Source organism: Boleophthalmus pectinirostris, unplaced genomic scaffold (genome assembly GCF_026225935.1).
Source record: "Boleophthalmus pectinirostris isolate CB_2022bp ecotype Guang Dong unplaced genomic scaffold, ASM2622593v1 HiC_scaffold_15, whole genome shotgun sequence".
NCBI classification, from domain to species: domain Eukaryota; kingdom Metazoa; phylum Chordata; class Actinopteri; order Gobiiformes; family Gobiidae; genus Boleophthalmus; species Boleophthalmus pectinirostris.
This window is the reverse complement of record NW_026571070.1, coordinates 1,682,505-1,700,004: the sequence shown is the minus strand read 5'-3', so window position 1 is coordinate 1,700,004 and position 17,500 is coordinate 1,682,505. Positions and strand designations below refer to the sequence as shown.

General features: G+C 41.9%; 3 protein-coding genes across 6 annotated transcripts in view; 2 read left to right on the top strand and 1 right to left on the bottom strand.

Annotated features, from left to right (window-relative positions):
* LOC110166932 (MICOS complex subunit MIC26-like) overlaps positions 1–1,760 on the top strand; it is a 17,535-nt gene extending 15,775 nt beyond the window's left edge. Inside the window, exons 9-10 of one of the 4 annotated variants that reach the window (XR_008631825.1) lie at positions 1,439–1,562; positions 1,623–1,760. Coding sequence is in view for 2 of the 4 variants with exons in the window: in XM_020932231.2 (XP_020787890.1) it covers positions 1,439–1,486 (48 nt within the window). In the remaining 2 variants the exon portion in view is untranslated. Of the gene's footprint in view, positions 1–1,438 lie in introns of all 4 variants that reach the window. The other 3 variants (XR_008631824.1, XM_020932231.2, XM_020932232.2) reach the window with 3 other exon arrangements.
* A 2,386-nt stretch (positions 1,761–4,146) lies between these two features.
* Positions 4,147–11,850, bottom strand: LOC110166928 (diamine acetyltransferase 1-like). Its single transcript, XM_055150995.1, has 6 exons — positions 11,593–11,850; positions 9,417–9,468; positions 8,966–9,043; positions 6,751–6,852; positions 5,661–5,701; positions 4,147–4,884 (listed from the first exon to the last, which is right to left on the bottom strand). The coding sequence occupies exons 1-6, from the start codon at positions 11,653–11,655 to the stop codon at positions 4,708–4,710; spliced, it is 513 nt and encodes a 170-aa protein (XP_055006970.1). The 5' UTR covers positions 11,656–11,850; the 3' UTR covers positions 4,147–4,707.
* A 4,051-nt stretch (positions 11,851–15,901) lies between these two features.
* The window catches only part of acot9.1 (acyl-CoA thioesterase 9, tandem duplicate 1), a 14,329-nt gene continuing 12,730 nt past the window's right edge, over positions 15,902–17,500 (top strand). The window contains exons 1-2 of the mRNA XM_055150985.1: positions 15,902–16,111; positions 17,398–17,480. Of these exons, the coding sequence (XP_055006960.1) occupies positions 16,098–16,111; positions 17,398–17,480 (97 nt within the window). The 5' untranslated portion in view covers positions 15,902–16,097. The remainder of the gene's footprint in view (positions 16,112–17,397; positions 17,481–17,500) is intronic.

The window sequence follows — 17,500 nt, the reverse complement described above, 5'->3', positions numbered from 1 at the left end:
ACACACAAAACGTTTTAAGACAAAGAGTTTACACACAAAATGTTTTAAGACAAAGAGTTTACACACAAAACGTTTTAAGACAAAGAGTTTACACACAAAACGTTTTAAGACAAAGAGTTTACACACAAACGTTTTAAACAAAGTGGAGTTAAAGTGTCAGAAGTTTAACAAACAAAAGGAATTTTCAGCTCAGACAGAAAAAAAACAACAACTCGATACTGTAAAGATTATAGAGGAGGAGAGGGTCAGAAGAGGGTCAGAGGAGGAGAGGGTCAGAGGAGGAGGAGAGGAGGAGAGGGTCAGAGGAGGAGAGGGTCAGAGGAGGAGAGGGTCAGAGGAGGAGCAGAGGGTCAGAGGAGCAGAGGGTCAGAGGAGGAGAGGAGGAGGAGAGGAGAGGAGGAGAGGGTCAGAAGAGGGTCAGAGGAGCAGAGGGTCAGAGGAGGAGGAGAGGAGAGGAGGAGAGGGTCCGAGAGGGTCAGAGGAGAGGGAGGGTCAGAGGAGGAGAGGAGGGTCAGAGGAGGAGGGTCAGAGGAGCAGAGGGTCAGAGGAGGAGCAGAGGAGGAGAGGGTCAGAGGAGCAGAGGAGAGGGTCAGAGGAAGAGGGTCAGAGGAGGAGCAGAGAGGAGGAGAGGGTCAGAGGAGGGAGCAGAGGAGGAGAGGGTCAGAGGAGGAGCAGAGGAGGAGAGGGTCAGAGGAGGAGAGGGTCAGAGGAGCAGAGGGTCAGAGGAGGAGCAGAGGAGGAGAGGGTCAGAGGAGCAGAGGAGGAGGAGAGGAGAGGAGGAGAGGGTCAGAGGAGGGTCAGAGGAGCAGAGGGTCAGAGGAGGAGCAGAGGAGGAGAGGGTCAGAGGAGGGTCAGAGGAGCAGAGGAGGAGGAGAGGAGAGGAGGAGAGGGTCAGAAGAGGGTCAGAAGAGGAGCAGAGGGTCAGAGGAGGAGAGGGTCAGAGGAGCAGAGGAGGAGGAGAGGAGGAGAGGGTCAGAAGAGGGTCAGAGGAGGAGCAGAGGGTCAGAGGAGGGGTCAGAGGAGGAGAGGGTCAGAGGAGGAGGAGAGGGTCAGTGAAGGAGAGGAGGGTCAGAGGAGGAGCAGAGGGTCAGAGGAGGGTCAGAGGAGGAGGGGGTCAGAGGAGGAGCAGAGGTCAGAGGAGGAGGGGGTCAGAGGGAGCAGAGGGTCAGAGGAGGAGGGGGTCCAGAGGAGGAGGGGTCAGAGGAGGAGCAGAGGGTCAGAGGAGGAGAGGAGGGTCAGAAGAGGGTCAGAGGAGGAGCAGAGGGGTCAGAGGAGGAGGGGGTCAGAGGAGGGTCAGAGGAGGGTCAGAGGAGGAGGGGGTCAAGGAGGAGGAGGAGTCAGAGGAGGAGGGTCAGAGGAGGGTCAGAGGGTCAGAGGAGGGTCAGGGAGGGTCAGAGGGTCAGAGGATGATGAGGTAATAATAGTTTGTTTGTTTCAGTCTGCAGATGCAGATGGAGACTCCAGGGGGAACAGCACGTCCAGCTGAAACTCAAACATTTTAAACATACAGTTTGTTTTTTTGTTTTGTTACAGTTTGTCCCTGAACACATCGTACACACATCAGACTCGGGTCAGACTCGGGTCAGACTCGGGTCAGACTCGGGTCAGACTAGACTCGGGTCTGACTCGGGTCTGATTCAGTCAGTTTCACTTTTCCAGAGTTTCAGCTTCGCTCCAAAACAAAAACGAACAACAAAGCAAAATATAAACCACAAGACACAAACAACCACAACATTATGACCTGGATTAGATCTGGTTTAGTCCTGGTTTAGACCTGGTTTAGATCTGGTTTAGTCCTGGTTTAGACCTGGTTTAGATCTGGTTTAGTCCTGGTTTAGACCTGGTTTAGATCTGGTTTAGTCCTGGTTTAGACCTGGTTTAGACCTGGTTTAGTCCTGGTTTAGACCTGGTTTAGATCTGGTTTAGACCTGGTTTAGTCCTGGTTTAGTCCTGGTTTAGTCCTGGTTTTAGACCTGGTTTAGACCTGGTTTAGACCTGGTTTAGTCCTGGTTTAGACCTGGTTTAGATCTGGTTTAGACCTGGTTTAGACCTGGTTTAGTCCTGGTTTTAATGTTGTGGTTGGTGCTTTTTGTTTTTTTATTTATATATTTTTTGTCTTAAATGTCTTAAAGATTTTTGCACTTTTATTTTGAAGGGTTCAAACATTTCTGTTTGTTTTACTGTGAAAGAGTCAATGATATAAAAACCTGTAAATACGACGTTTTATTTTAATTAAAGTGAAAATAACGAAACACAAGGCTCTGTCTTTGATTCAACGTGTAAATAAATAAAATAAAAAACAGGACTAAACCAGGACTAAAACAGGACTAAAACAGGACTATGACGAGTGTGAGGCAGAACTAAAGGAGGACGACACTTTTAGGACTGAATCAGAACTAAACCAGGATTAAACCAGGACTAGGAACTAAACTTGGAGTAGCAGCAGTAGTAGTATTTATAGTAGTAGTAGTAATAGTATTTGTAGTTGTAGTATTTGTTGCAGTAGTAGAAGTAGTTGTAGTAGTAGTATTTGTAGTTTTCATCTTCTGAACTTTTATTTTTCTGTTTTGTTCATTAAATAAACTTTGACTCAGACCAACAGACGTGAAGAAAACACCAGATGCCCTCCCACACTCCTTATCCCTCACTCTTCTCTCCTCTTTCTTTCCTGTGCTGCTCTTTTCTCTTTTCTTTTTCTCATTTATCTCTCATTCAGGGACAAAGTCTAAACCCGCGTGCCCCCGAGAGCCGCCGTTCGTCCGTCCGTCTGTTCTTCCGTCCGTCCTTCTGTCCTCGGGGGGTGTTCCGCATGCGTGTCTATGGCAGAACGTTTAGCAGTTACCGTGGCGACACAAACACACACACACGTCAGCAGGAAGAAGAAGAGACTTAAAGAGCAGGTTTTCATTTCCCTGCGGTCGGAGCGAGAGTTCCAAGTTGTGTTCGGGAGTTTGATTTGACACGTGTCACAGTAAAAATTGACAGAGCAGTGCCTCCAGTTAGCATCGTTAGTAAAGGTGTAACGATATCCAAGTCTCACGATACGATATCGTCACGGTATGAACCTCACGGAACGATATTTATTGCGATATCGTGGGAAAGCTCAAGATTAGGGATGTAACAATCTCCAAATCTCTCGGTACGATATTTTCACGATAAACATCTCACAGTTCGATATTTTGTGGAGGATAAACAACTAAAACTGTGAATATTCTTCTTTTTCCTCTTGAAATGTCTTGACAAGATTTAATCCAAAGAACTAAGAGTTAAAAGTGTTGAACTGTTATTTCTTCTTGTCGTCTGCACTGAAATGGAGCAAAGGATCATGGTCTATGTAGTTCCTCTGTGTTTTTACCTGTACTCTGCATTTAAACAAAGAGACTTATATTGTGATATATTGTGATGGTCCATGATGTTATTGTGAGAACTTTGACGATACAGTAACACGATATTTCAGTTATTTATTTTATTTATTTGATAGGGACAGTGCATTTTAATGAACATCTACATCACTGCAGTGTAAATGTGACCGATGCACCACAAATTTAACAGAAAAAAACAAGTGACGGTTCTAAACTGAAAGTGTCCCAGGTCTGTTTTTCCTTTAGCCGCAGTTTCAGGTGGGATGTGAAAGTGTCCAGTGTTGGAGTTTCTCTTATTGATCATGAGAGAACGTTCCAGAACTCAGAGCCTCTGACTGAGACACACTTTGTCCAGATGTGGAGCGTCTGTGTGGAGCTCACTTTTTCATCATGTGAGCTACGTACAGAATGACCAAGTCATAAAGATCGACCTAATACAAAGCCAAAAAAACTGCACTGAACACGGCGATCTACCCACACGACCTTGGCGATCAACTAGTAGATCACGATCGACGTATTGAGCAGCCCTGACCTACATCCACTGACAGATTTTACTTTAATAAAATCCTGTACCAGAGAACGACAAGTCCAAACTACACTTTATATAAAACATCCATATTTAAAATCAACACAATGATTCAAATGAAGCAGGTTGTACTTGTCTAAAATAGTGCAGTGGTGAAATGAGAACAGTTTCTCGTTAGTTTATTGTTACATCCCAAAGTCATGAGGAGAGTTTGTGATTTAGTCAAAGTTCAGACAGAGAAGAACAGACGACGTCAGAGTCGATTAAACAGTTTTATTAAGATGGTTTTATATCAGATACATCAGGTTTATGAACATCGATGAACACAGAACCGCTGAGCTCGGGGTTAGAGGGCACCTGCTGCACCCTGAGACACTCCCCTTTACTCGCTCCTCACTCCTAACTCCTCACTCCTAACTCCTCACTCCTAACTCCTCACTCCTAACTCCTCACTCCTAACTCCTCACTCCTAACTCCTAACTCCTAACTCCTCAGTCGCTTTGAGTCCCACAGAGAAACACTCACAAAGTTTAGTAAAAATACATCTAAAACTATGACTACAAATAAAACACTTTTCCCTTTTTCCTGAACTCTGTCCCCATCCCCCATCCTCTCTTCCTCCCTCTGTCCTCCTCTCCTCCCTCTGTCCTCTCCTCCCTCTCTCTTTCACCCACCCCGCTCTCTCCTCTTTCATCGTCTCCTTCCCTCACTCCTCCATCTCTCCTTGTTGAAGTGGTGCATTTCCCCTCCTTCCTCCTCCTCCCTGTCTTCAGTCACATCTCTTCTCTCCTCTCTCCTCTCCTCCTCTCTCCTCATCCCTCACTCTTCTCGGGCAGAGGCCATCTTGACGAGGCTCTCCTTGTCGAAGCGATACAGTCTCCATCCTTCCTCTTGGGACAGATCCTCGGCTCCTCTTCGTTTGTAAAACTGAATCGAAGCCTCGTTGTTCTCGGCCACCACGAACATCATCCCACTGCAGCGCGTCTTCATCGCCAGCTACGGGGAAAAAAAAAGAAAGAAAAGAAACTCAGACACACTACGAAACAAAAAAACGAAGCTCAGAGTCTGCCGCCTCCACGTTTCACAGTAAAAGCCTGAAGGTGAGTCTGTAAGTGTCGGGTCAGACGTGTGAACTCTGGAACTCTCCACATGAAACAAAAACTGACACAAAGTTCGGCCTCTTCTCCGTCACGAGGAATAAACTAAAGCTTCAGAAAGTGGAGTCGTTATTCAAACCCCACAGTCGAGAGAGTTTCAGCTGAAAGGATTTTAAACCATCAGATTAAAAGCACGAGTTTGTGGAGCTGAACCCAAAACCGAAAAACAGAAGGAGAAACATCTGAGGAGCAGAAGTTTGGAGATTTATTTAAAAACAGTGAGTTTCTCAGAGTTCTTCAGGCCCTTGTGTTGTGTGTGTGTGTGTGTGTGTGTGTGTGTGTGTGTGTGTGTGTGTGTGTGTGTGTGTGTGTGTGTGTGTGTGTGTGTGTGTGTGTGTGTGTGTGTGTGTGTTGTGTGTGTGTGTGTGTGTGTGTGTGTGTGTGTGTGTGTGTGTGTGTGTGTGTGTGTGTGTGTGTGTGTGTGTGTGTGTGTGTGTGTGTGTGTGTGTGTGTGTGTGTGTGTATGTGTGTGTGTGTGTGTGTTATGTGTGTGTGTGTGTGTGTGTGTGTGTGTGTGTGTGTGTTGTGTGTGTGTGTGTGTGTGTGTGTGTGTGTGTGTGTGTGTGTGTGTGTGTGTGTGTGTGTGTGTGTGTGTGTGTGTGTGTTGTGTCTTACGTCACTGAGATGCCTCATGATGTGAGAGCCGATCCCCAGACCTGAAACACAAACACAAACACATAAACACACAGCAGCAGCAGAAGGAACAGTAGAATGTACAGTAGTAGTAGTAGTAGTAGTAGTAGTAAGTAGTAAATACAGTAGTAGTAGTACAGTAGTAGTAGTAGTAGTAGTAAGTAGTAGTAGTAGTAGTAGTAGTAGTAGTAGTAATAGTAGTAGTAGTAGTAAGTAGTAGTAGTAGTAGTAGTAGTAGTAGTAGTAGTAGTAGTAGTAGTACAGTAGTAGTAGTAGTAGTAGTAGTAGTAGTACAGTAGTAGTAGTAGTAGTAGTAGTAAATACAGTAGTAGTAGTAGTATACAGTAGTAGTAGTAGTAGTAGTAGTAGTATACAGTAGTAGTAGTAGTAACAGTAGTAGTAGTAGTAGTAGTAGTAGTAGTATACAGTAGTAGTAGTAGTATAGTAGCAATAGTAGTAGTAATAGTAGTAGTTGTAGTAGTAATAGTAGCTACAGCAGGGGTGGGCAAACTACGGCCCGGGGACTGTATGCGGCCCTTTAAACCTTCTAATCTGGCCCACCGAACTTGAATAAATTACAATAATAAACCTTGTTGATGTTTTATTTTTCCTGCAGTTCCGGCGTTTCCCAGTAGATGGCGCACTACTTACACACTGAGGTGCGGCGTATTATGTTGGCCGCAATGTTTTATGGGAAAGTGTTCTTACAGACCATTCGGGCGGCGTATTGGGACCATGAGTGAGGTAGATGTGTTCAAGACATAACACTGCACTGTTTCCAGTTTGAGTGGATTTCATGCAAACACAAAAGACTCATGGATGTTGTGTTAAAAATCTTAACACATGAAACGTGGAAGTGTCTGGTTTTACATCGTGCACATGTTGGTGAGCATGACCTCATGGTGTGGGCTGTTTCTCAATGAGACCTACACACGCTCGGCTCCTGCTCGCCTGTGGTGTGCCGAGCCAAAAGTTTGTCCACCCCTGAACTACAGTAGTAGTAGTAGTAGTAGTAGTAGTAGTAGTAGTAGTAGTAGTAGTAGTAGTAGTAGTAGTAGTAGTAGTAGATTACCTCTGTACTGTTGGGTGATGAAGAAGTCTTCCAGGTACAGCTGCTTCCCGACCCATGGGTCATAGGTGAAGTAGTACATGGCAAAGCCCACCACCTCCACACCTGTACACACAACACACACACACACACACACACACATGAGGGAGGGCATCTGACACACTGGGAGCAGTTCAGTTTAAAATCACAGTTGGACAGTTTCAGTGTTTCCTGTACAGTTTTATATGTTTATGTCTGAACCACATGAATCTTCACAGAACTACACTCCACACTCTCACCACTTTCACTCTTCATCTGCACATTTTCTCTCTGAACTCTTCCTCTTCCTCGGTCTTCATCTTGACTGTTTTTCTGTGTGAAACTGAGTACGTACACATGCACATCAGTAACCCGGTTATGATCGGGTTTTTTGAGTATCCCGGTTTCTTGATGGTGCATGTAAACGCAGTAACCTGGTTTCAGTAACCCGGTTATGGCAGTATCCTGGTTATTAGAAACCAAGTTACTGTAGCTGGTTTATTCCAATCGTAACCTGGATACTGTGGCATGTAAACGCAGTATCCCGGTTACTGCAACATAAAGTTGTGTGCACATGTGTCCAAAAGACACTTTCCAGTCTTTTCACCACAACAGTAGCGACATAAATGAAGTGACCAACATAAATAAAGTGACCAAACGAGTGAAATGACTGTAAAATTAAGAGCTGCGCTAAACCTGCACACGTACAATCTGCACTCGTGTGACGCTGAAAACTAAAACATGAACTATCTCCTATACAACACACACAGAACAGACTCACCATCATCAGCACCTCTTCTGTCACAAAAATAACACACATAATCCATAGTCGTGTCATTTAGTCCAAAAGAAGCGGCACAAGGAGCAGCTGTTTTTATCACCGCTAACAGTTTATTCTAATTAGTCAAACAGTCTTAAGTTTCGTTTCTGTAAAACGTAAACAAATGTGATCAGAGCTGAATGATCTGATCAAACGGTCTGGTGTGGCTCTACAGTGGTTCTGGTTTATATGTTGTAAAGTTGAGTTTATTTATGCAGAAGATTTGAATGAAGAATCTGTTGGTTTGATGTGTGCAGTGGATTGTGGGAGATCTCGTAGCTCCTTAGCTTCTTATGCTAAAGGAGCTCACGGTTTGTATTTTTCCTGGTTTATGAAATTGATTTAAGTTCATTTTTGCGCCTGCGCATTTGTAAGATTATGTCAAGAAACCGGGACACTCCATTTGATCATGTACACGCGGATATGAGTGTCCAGGTTTCTCAGAGCTCATGTAAACACAGTAACACGAACACTGACAGAACCGGGATATGGAGAATAACCAGGACACTAATGTGCATGTGACGCACTCACTGACTCTGATTGATCCTCTTCTTCTTCTTCTTCTTCTTCTTGTTTTTTTCTCTTTAAACTGAACTGAGGTCGTGTCAGAACATGAAGAGTTTGAGCGTCAGAAAAACCTGTTGTCCCTGAAACACCCACACTGTGTTTTTACTGCCTCCAGTCTGACGTTGTGTGTTGTTGTTGTTGTTGTTGTGTTGTTGTGTGTGTTGTTGTGTTGTTGTTGTGTGTTGTTGTGGTTATGTTGTTGTGTGTTGTTGTGTTTGTTGTGTTGTTGTTGTTGTTTGTTTATGTTGTTGTTGTTATGTTAAGTGTGTTCATTTGTTTTGTTATTTTAATTGTTGTTGTGTGTTGTTGTTGTTGTTATGTGTGTTGTTGTTGTTGTTTGTTGTGTTGTTGTGTTGTTGTGTGTTGTTGTTGTGTTGTTGTGTTTTGTTGTTGTTTGTTGTTGTTGTTGTTGTTGTTGTGTTGTTATGTTGTGTTACGTTGTTGTTGTTTTGTTGTTCTGTGGTGTTATGTTGTTGTTGCTGTGTTGTTGTTGTTATGTTGTTGTTGTGTGTTGTTGTGTTATTGTGTTGTTGTTGTTGTTGTTGTTGTGTTGTTGTGTGTTGTTTGTGTGTTGTGTGTGTTGTTGTTGTGTTGTTGTTGTTGTTGTGTGTTGTTGTGTTATTGTGTTGTTGTTGTGTGTTGTTGTGTGTTTGTTGTTTTGTTGTTGTGTTGTGTTGTGTTGTTGTGTTGTTGTGTGTTGTGTTGTGTGTTGTTGTTGTGTTGTTGTGTTGTTGTGTGTTGTTTTTTGTGTGTGTGGTTGTTGTGTGTGGTTGTGTTGTTGTTGTGTGTTGTTGTGTTGTGTTGCGTTTTTACCGTCTGTTGTCGGCGGCTGCAGCTCGGCGATGACGCAGTGATAGAACGGAGTGTCCCCGAAACCGTCCTCCAGGAGATCTGACACACAACACACACACACACACACACACACACACACACACACACACACACAACACACACACACACACACACACACACACACACAACACACACACACACACACACACACACACACACACACACACACACACAACAACACACACACACACAACACAACACACACAACAACACACACACAACACACATGTTAGACCGACACCAGAACTAACACCAGACCTGAACCTGGACTGAACCTGGACTAGACCTGGACTGGACCTGGTCTAGTCCAGGTCCAGGTCCCTGCTCCACAGCGGTTGGTTGGTCGGTCGGTCGGTCAGTTGGTCGGTCGGTCGGTCGGTCAGTTTGGTCGGTCGGTTGTTGTTGTTCTCACCTTGCTCTGTGAGCGTCACCTGGTTTTCCATTTCTTCATATTTGGCAAGTTCCTGAAAAAGACAAAAGAATCGTTTGTTGGTGAAACTGAGTCTCTGCAGGAGCCGCGCCGCGCCGGGGGGGGGGGGCTCTACGTGCATGTTTATGGCAGAATGTTGAGCGGGAAAGGTGATGTTTGTGAGTCTTTACGAGGGAAGATAAAGAGAAAATAGTTCAAGTTCAAAAGTCCAAACAAGTGTCAACGAAAGAGCAGAGCAGATCTAAACCAGGTCTAAGGTCGGACCACGGCACACGCTGAACCCACAGACACGGGGCCACGAGGTCACGGGGTCACGTGACCAAACTGTCTGACAAACCGGGTCAAAGGTCACGGTCTAATCTGCTCAAGAGATTAAACGACGACGACACTCGGAGCGACTCAGACACGAACAAATAAACACAAAAACAAAAACTAAACACAGACTGTGGCCCAAACATCAGCAAATCTACACAACAACACAAGACCTGGACTGGGTCTGAACCAGGACTAGACCAAGAACTAAACCAGGGACTAGACCAGGAACTAGACTAGAACAAGACTAGAGCAGGACTAGAGGAGAACTAGACCAGGACTGGACCAGGACTGGACCAGGACCAGACCAGGACCAGGCTGGATCAGATGAGGGCACATTCACATTTCCAAATATAGAGCATCAATATTGAGACCAGACCTGGAACTGATCCAAGACCAGACCGACAGACAGACTGAAATAAAGCCTAGACCAGGGTTAAACCAGGACTAAATCAGGACCTAGACCGGGCCTAGACCAGGACTAGACCAGAAACCAAACCAGGACTAGACCAGGAACTAAACCAGGACTAGACCAGAAACTAAACCAGACTAGACCAGACTAGACCAGAAACTAAACCAGAAATTAAACCAGGACTAGACCAAGAACTAAACCAGGACTAGACCAGGAACTAAACCAGGACTAGACCAAGAACTAAACCAGGACTAGACCAAGAACTAAACCAGGACTAGACCAGGAACTAAACCAGGAACTAGACCAAGAACTAGACCAGGACTAGATCAGGACTAGACCAGGACTAAAGCAGGACTAGACCAGGAACTAAACCAGGACTAAACCAACTCGTCGCTCGGACTCAACAAATCTCCAATTCTTTATTTGAACAGATTTTTATTTTATTTTATTTATTTTAATATCTATACGTAATCCGGAAGTGACTGAAAGCCCGTAATCGTCCTCGCAGTTTCCCGGATGTATGCCCTTGTTTGGTTCGGGGGCCGTGAGGCGGAAGTAGGTCGTCTCTTGGATGTAAACAAAAGACCCGGAATTTTCCACTTGACTCTTTAAGATCAAGTTTCACCGGCTTCAAGTTTCGACCTGCGACGTGACCCGCTTTTGTTTTGACGCAAAGAGCAAGAATAAAATAATTTAAAAAAAAAGAAAGAAGAAGAAAAAAAACAAACTAAAAGACTAAACCACGAACTTGTTTGGCCTAAATCCGGTTTTACAGACGCAGAACAGGTCTGATCCAGTCATAAAAACCCCGAGACGAAACCCAATAAACCAAACCAGACTCTGTAATTACCTGATATGTGCCTGATAATAAAGTTTAACTACCTTTTATTGTACAAACTGTTATATTTATCAGTCACGATTTACGATGTTTTGCAATGCAGCTTTATCGAACTAGAACATATTTACACAACTCCAAAACTGTTATTAATACTTATAAACCCAGGACATAAACAAGAACTGAACTAAAACCTGTAATAATCTGAAATAACATGATAATTAATTTGAAATATCTTTTGTTTTTAGTCTTAAATCTTAGACTGTACGTGGATTATTATTGTATTGTTTTAAACCACGAGTGAAACCGGACTAAAACTGATAAAAGCACGTGTTTTTATCGGTTTAATAAAGAGGAAATGGAGACAAAAGCTCGTTCGAACCGCAGTCTGAGGCCAGAACCCCGGAACCGTTTCGTTCGTTGAGACTGCTGCAAAACGCGAAAAAACGCTAAATTTACGCGCAATTCGAGGATGTTTTCAGGGTTTGCGTGTAAAATCGAAACAAACGCGTCGTATTTACGGGTTGGCACGGTTATTCTGTGCGTATTATCCCGTTTTAATCCGACTACGTGGCGGATGAGCTCGGCCTCGCACCCACCTTCACCAGTCGTAAGATATCGGGCACGTCCTTGGGTTCAGCTTTTCGCAATTTATACTCCATTTTCTCCTCTTGCTTTTTTTTCCTTTCGTGAGAAGTCCTCTGTACGTGAAGTGGAAGATTAGATGTTTCTTCATTCGCTTGAGAGTGGCTTTCCCCCCACAATCAGCCTCTGGTCGGGTCGCCTAGGTCCACACAAGCGCATACGGCAGCTCTAAGCCCGCGCGGCTCCTCTCCTCTAACTGCCCCCCGAGCCGCCGGACCACGTTTATATACCCCTGCACGCGCTACACTCCCATTGGTCGGCACGGGCCTCGGCGTCGCCCCCTCGACCAATCAGCGCTCAGACACTCACTTGACGCTTTGTTTTTGTTTTTCTCGAGAAGAAGGTGAATTTTTTTGTGTCTTTGAGAAAAATATTCCTGCTAAAAAAGTATATGTGCTGAACTTAATCCTAATTTTATCCAAGTTTCATATTCATTGCTGTAAATTTTCTAATCAGAAACCCAAATTTGTCGTGTTTCAGTCCCTCTTGTCCTCTTATATAAATTCTCTAAATTATTGCACAAATCCCAAAGCCTTGAAGACAAAAGCACTTTGTACGGAATTTGAAATATGAAATATGAATGTATTGATTTACTTTTCTACATTTGTACATGTATATCAGTATGTTTTCACTGTGATGCGTTTATGTGTTATTAATGTTGCGCTGATTGAGACCTGTGAGCAAATGAACTCTTAATCCTCCAGCAATGTTTTTCTTTATACCATTGTATATTTGAAATTTAAAAAAAATAATACTTTTTTTTTTTTTAAAGGTGAATTTTTGCAGCTTTATTTCTATATTTTTGGTTACTTAAAGTGAGTAATGTAATCTGAATATTTTGGATTACTTGATATTGTCATGTTTTTTAAAACTACATGAATGTACCAACCACATCCTGAAAGTTCATGTTTGTTCTTGTCAAATTGTCTGTTGAGCTCAAGTCTCCATGAACAGGTTTATGTTTTCTGTAGAGAAACAAAGACCAGGATCTGAACATGAGACGTTTTGTTTGCTAAAAGAAAATTAAAACCCAGTTTTTCCTTAAACATATTAAAAATATTATTGATAGAGAAATTATTTCTATATAAGATCACTGCTGCCTTAAACTATGTGCATCCTACTGTTAGTGTTATATTGGTTTAGACCTGGTTTTAATCCTGGTTTAGACCTGGTTTAAATCTGGGTTAGTCCTGGTTTTAATCCTGGTTTTAGTCCTGGCTTAGACCTGCTTTAGTCCTGTTTTTAGACCTGGTTCAGTCCTAGTTTAGTCTTGCTTTAGTCCTGATTTTAGACCTGGTTTAGACCTGGTTTAGTCCTGGTTCAGTCCTGATTTAGTCCTGGTTTAGTCCTGTTTAAACCTGGTTTAGTCCTGGTTTAGTCCTGGTTTAGTCCTGGTTTAGTCCTGGTTTAGTCTTGGTTTAGTCTTGGTTTAGTCCTGGTTAGTCTGGTTTTGTTTTAGTCCTGTTTAGTCCTGTTTAGTCCTGGTTTAGTCCTTGGTTTAGTCTTGGTTTAGTCTTGGTTTAGTCCTGGTTTAGTCCTGGTTTAGTCCTGTTTAGTTTAGTCTGGTTTAGTCCTGGTTTAGTCCTGGTTTAGTCCTGGTTTAGTCCTGGTTTAGTCCTGGTTTCCTGGTTTAGTCTTGTTTACCTGTTTCCTGGTTTAGTCCTGGTTTAGTCTTGTTTAGTCTGGTTTAGTCCTGGTTTAGTCTGGTTTAGTCCTGGTTTAGTCTCTTGGTTTAGTCCTGGTTTAGTCCTGGTTAGTCCTGGTTTAGTCCTTTTAGGTTTAGTCCTGGTTTAGTCTTGGTTTAGTCTTGGTTTAGTCCTGGTTTAGTCCTGGTTTAGTCCTGGTTTAGTCTTGTTTAGTCCTGGTTTAGTCCTTTAGTCTGTTTAGTCTTGGTTTAGTCCTGGTTTAGTCCTGTTTTAGTCCTTAGTCTTGGTTTAGTCCTGGTTTAGTCCTGGTTAGTCCTGGTTTAGTCCTGGTTTAGTCCTGGTTTAGTCTTGGTTTAGTCCTGGTTTAGTCCTGGTTTAGGTTTAGTCTTGTTTAGTCCTGGTTTAGTCCTGGTTTAGTCTTGGTTTAGTCCTGGTTTAGTCCTGGTTTAGTCCTGGTTTAGTCCTGGTTTAGTCTTGGTTTAGTCCTGGTTTCCTGGTTTAGTCCTGGTTTAGTCGTTTAGTCCTGGTTTACCTGTTTAGTCCTGTTTAGTTTAGTCCTGAGTTTAGTCTTGGTTTAGTCCTGGTTTAGTCCTGGTTTAGTCCTGGTTTAGTCCCTGGTTTAGTCTTGGTTTAGTCCTGGTTTAGTCCTGGTTTAGTCCTGGTTTAGTCCTCGCCTCGTCATGAACATAATCTAACTCTGTGAGGAGTTCAGGGTTAAATGTAGAGCTCGTGTGGAGGAACTCAGTGTCATGGAAACAAAGGCAGGAGTCACTCAGCAGGAGACGGACTCACAACACAACCTACATGTGCTGAAAGATACTGCACATTTGTACTCGAGTAAAAGTAGAGCTAAAATGCAAACATACATTCAAATACAAGAAGAAGTAGAGCAGCTGCCAAATGTGAACTTCATGACCTCGTATTACGCAACACCGACTCTGAGCTTTAAGTCATGTTAGAATAATGTTGCTCCTCCTCACAAACACAGCTGGAGTTTTGTTTCATTCACACAAGTTTATTATTCAACTCTTTATTATTAGTCTGTTCCACCTTGTGATGTCACGACGTGGTAATTTTCAAGTGAACAGCTCCTTTTACCAAACCAAAGATGTTCATTTTGTCTTCTTATGTACTTTAACTTCTTTTGTTCTTTTTAAAGACAGTACAGTAAAGTGTATTTATTATTTATTTTGCTGACATGTTTTTCCTGCGGTGACAGTTCTGAAGAAGCTGCAGCTGAAACATGTCAACAAGAGAAATACACTTTACTGTACTGTATTATATTTACTCTATATATCATATCCAAATGATTCTAGTGAAGCTGTGTGGAGTTTAAAAACACAGTGGAGCATGGAAATCAAACACAGTGGTTTTAGTTTAAGAGAAGAGCTGCAGGGTTTGTGTGTTAAACATCTGTGAATGAAACAAAACACAACTCCAGGTCTGTTTGTGACATAAATACAAAAATACGGGCCTTTTCCAGGTAGGTAGGTTCCAGTGTGTAACTTTCTGAAGGTGAAAATCTCCTGGAAATAGAAAGTTAAAACCAAACATTGTCTATGGAAATAAATATATTTCATAACATGTCTGTGGGAGATTAAAGCCAAAGGAACAGCATTGCCATGGAAACTGTCCTCGCATGAGCGCTGATGGAAGGCAGACAGTGATCTTTAAGTGTAGTGCGCCCCCTGCTGTCCCCAACGGAGCAGCACACACTGTAGGCGACCAAATGCACTTTATTTTATTTTAAAATTTATTTAATTAATTAATTTTATTTTATTATTTTGTTTTTTAATTTAATTGAATTTAACTGAATTTTTAAATTCAATTTTTATTTATATATGTTTTTTTTTTTTTTTTCATTTTATTTTATTTAAGAAGAGCAAAGCGTTCATTTCATTACATCTGCAAAAATAATGATGATTAAAAAAGCCTAATTTAAGTGCACATGCTCTGTAGGTAGTTTTAGTGTCACTTTATTTAAATGTTGTTTGAGAGAATGAGGTGAAAATATTATTACAATGGCTCTTTTAATTGAAGAAATACACATATCAACTGGAGCAATAAATACAGAGAGAAATCATACAGAAATTCAACACCGGAACTCCGAGGAGGAAATGAGAATTGTTATGTGCTGTATTTAGGCATATTTATTATTTGAGGCAGGTCATTATTTTTATTAATATTTTATTTTTTTATTAATATTTTATTAATATTTATATGTATATATTTATATTATATTTATTTATTTTGCACATATAACATAATAATAAAAAATACACTAGAAAAGAAGAAAAAGTAGGTGCCAGAAGAGGCAAAAAACCCCAAAAGGCTTATATTAAACCTTATGAATACATTTTTAAAAAATTTGAAAAACAGTAAAAAACATTAGTGCTGTGCAAAAAATAAATAAATAAATAAATAAAATTTTCAAAATAAATTAATAAATACATTTAAATATTTAAATACATCACAAAAAATATTTGTATTTATTTATTTTTATTTTATGTATTTATATTTTATTTATTTATTATTTTTATTTTATTTTATTTGACATTTTAGAGACAGTTTAGGACGCTCGTGAAACTCTGGACCAATCACAACCCAGAACGTCACCTGGTGGGCGGGGCGTAGTGTCAACACGGAAATAGGGAGCAGGGTCAGATTTTGCAGCTGAAGTTCCAGGAGAATCTTCGCTCTGTTCTGTCACTTTGAGCTTCTCCTCCCGCCGCAGCTCCGTCCTCCGCCCGCAGCTCCGTCCTCCGCCCGCAGCTCCGTCCTCCGCCCGCACCTCGGCCCCACCGCCCTACAACATGTTTGCCCCCAGGTTAGTGCTTTTATAACGGCCACAACACCTGGAAATATCCCCTTTAAGAGCGGATAGATGTGTTATGTGACTGTGCTAACACAACTAGCCTCGATTTGTAACGTGATTATTTCAAACCCAAGTTCATCTGATTTACCAACAGTGTCAGGAGTAACAGATTACAAGTACCGGAGTAATCGGAGTACAAATGATGAGTAACTGTATTCAGTTACAGTTACTGTTTCAGTGATAAATGGATTACACGGCGGGATTTTCCTGTTTTCACATTTTGGGCTTTATCCCCCCGCTTTTTTTTTTTTTTTTTTGATAATTCAAAAACAGGTCTAAACCAGGACTACACCAGGACTAAACTAGACCTAAACTAGATGTAAACCAGGTCTAAAACAGGACTAAACCAGGAATAAACCAGGACTAAAACCAGGCCTAAACTAGACCTAAACTAGATCTAAACCAGGTCTAAACCAGGTCTAAAACAGGATTTAACAGGACTAAACCAGGACTAAAACAGGACTAATTGGACTGGGCTTTTTATTTTCTTTTATCAGACAAAACTTCTTATGTGAAGATTTCCTCGTCTTTGCTTCTCTACAGCAAGTCAAGTAATCCAAAGTATTCAGATTACATTACTCACTTTAAGTAATTTAATGGATTCTGTTACAAACTACATTCTGGGGTATGTAATCTGTAATCTGTAGGGGATTACATTTTAAAAGTGACCTTCCCAACACTGTTTACCAGTGATTCTTTACTTTATTTACTGTCATTAGTCTTTTATTGACTTTAAATGTCACAACAGCTGCACTAAAATCATAAAACATCTTTAAAACCAAACTTTTGCACAGAGTTTGTTCCACAGTTGGTTTTGTTTGGTTTTGTTTTGGAGGTGTTTCTGTGACATTCTGGGTGTGAGCCTCAGTCTAAATAAATGAAGGTGTGTCTGCTCGTTGGAGGAAAGAAACTTTATTTGTACAGCACAATTCATACTAGAGCTGCTCGATTATGGAAAAAAAAAAAAAATCATCATCACGATTATTTATTTAAATCCACAGAGATCCTCGTCCGAGTTCAGTTTAAAACTCTTTACTGAGGATTCACATAATTAAGGACAAACAAAATGTAAAAAAGGAGAAGTTTAGGTAAAGGGCAACACTAACACTAACATCTCCATGGAGAAAAGTGTTTGACGAACCCTCCACCAGAAAAGTTACACAATGCAGCTTTAAATTAAAATAAGTTCTTACAGAGTGTAACGACAGCGTCTTATCTGTTCTGTTTCTTGTTTTCAGACTTCGGCGTTTACGTTTGGCGGTGACTCTCACCTCGCGGACGCTGAGCTCGAATCCTGGACGAGCTCCGGACATGAGAGAAGGTCAAAACAAAATCTACTGT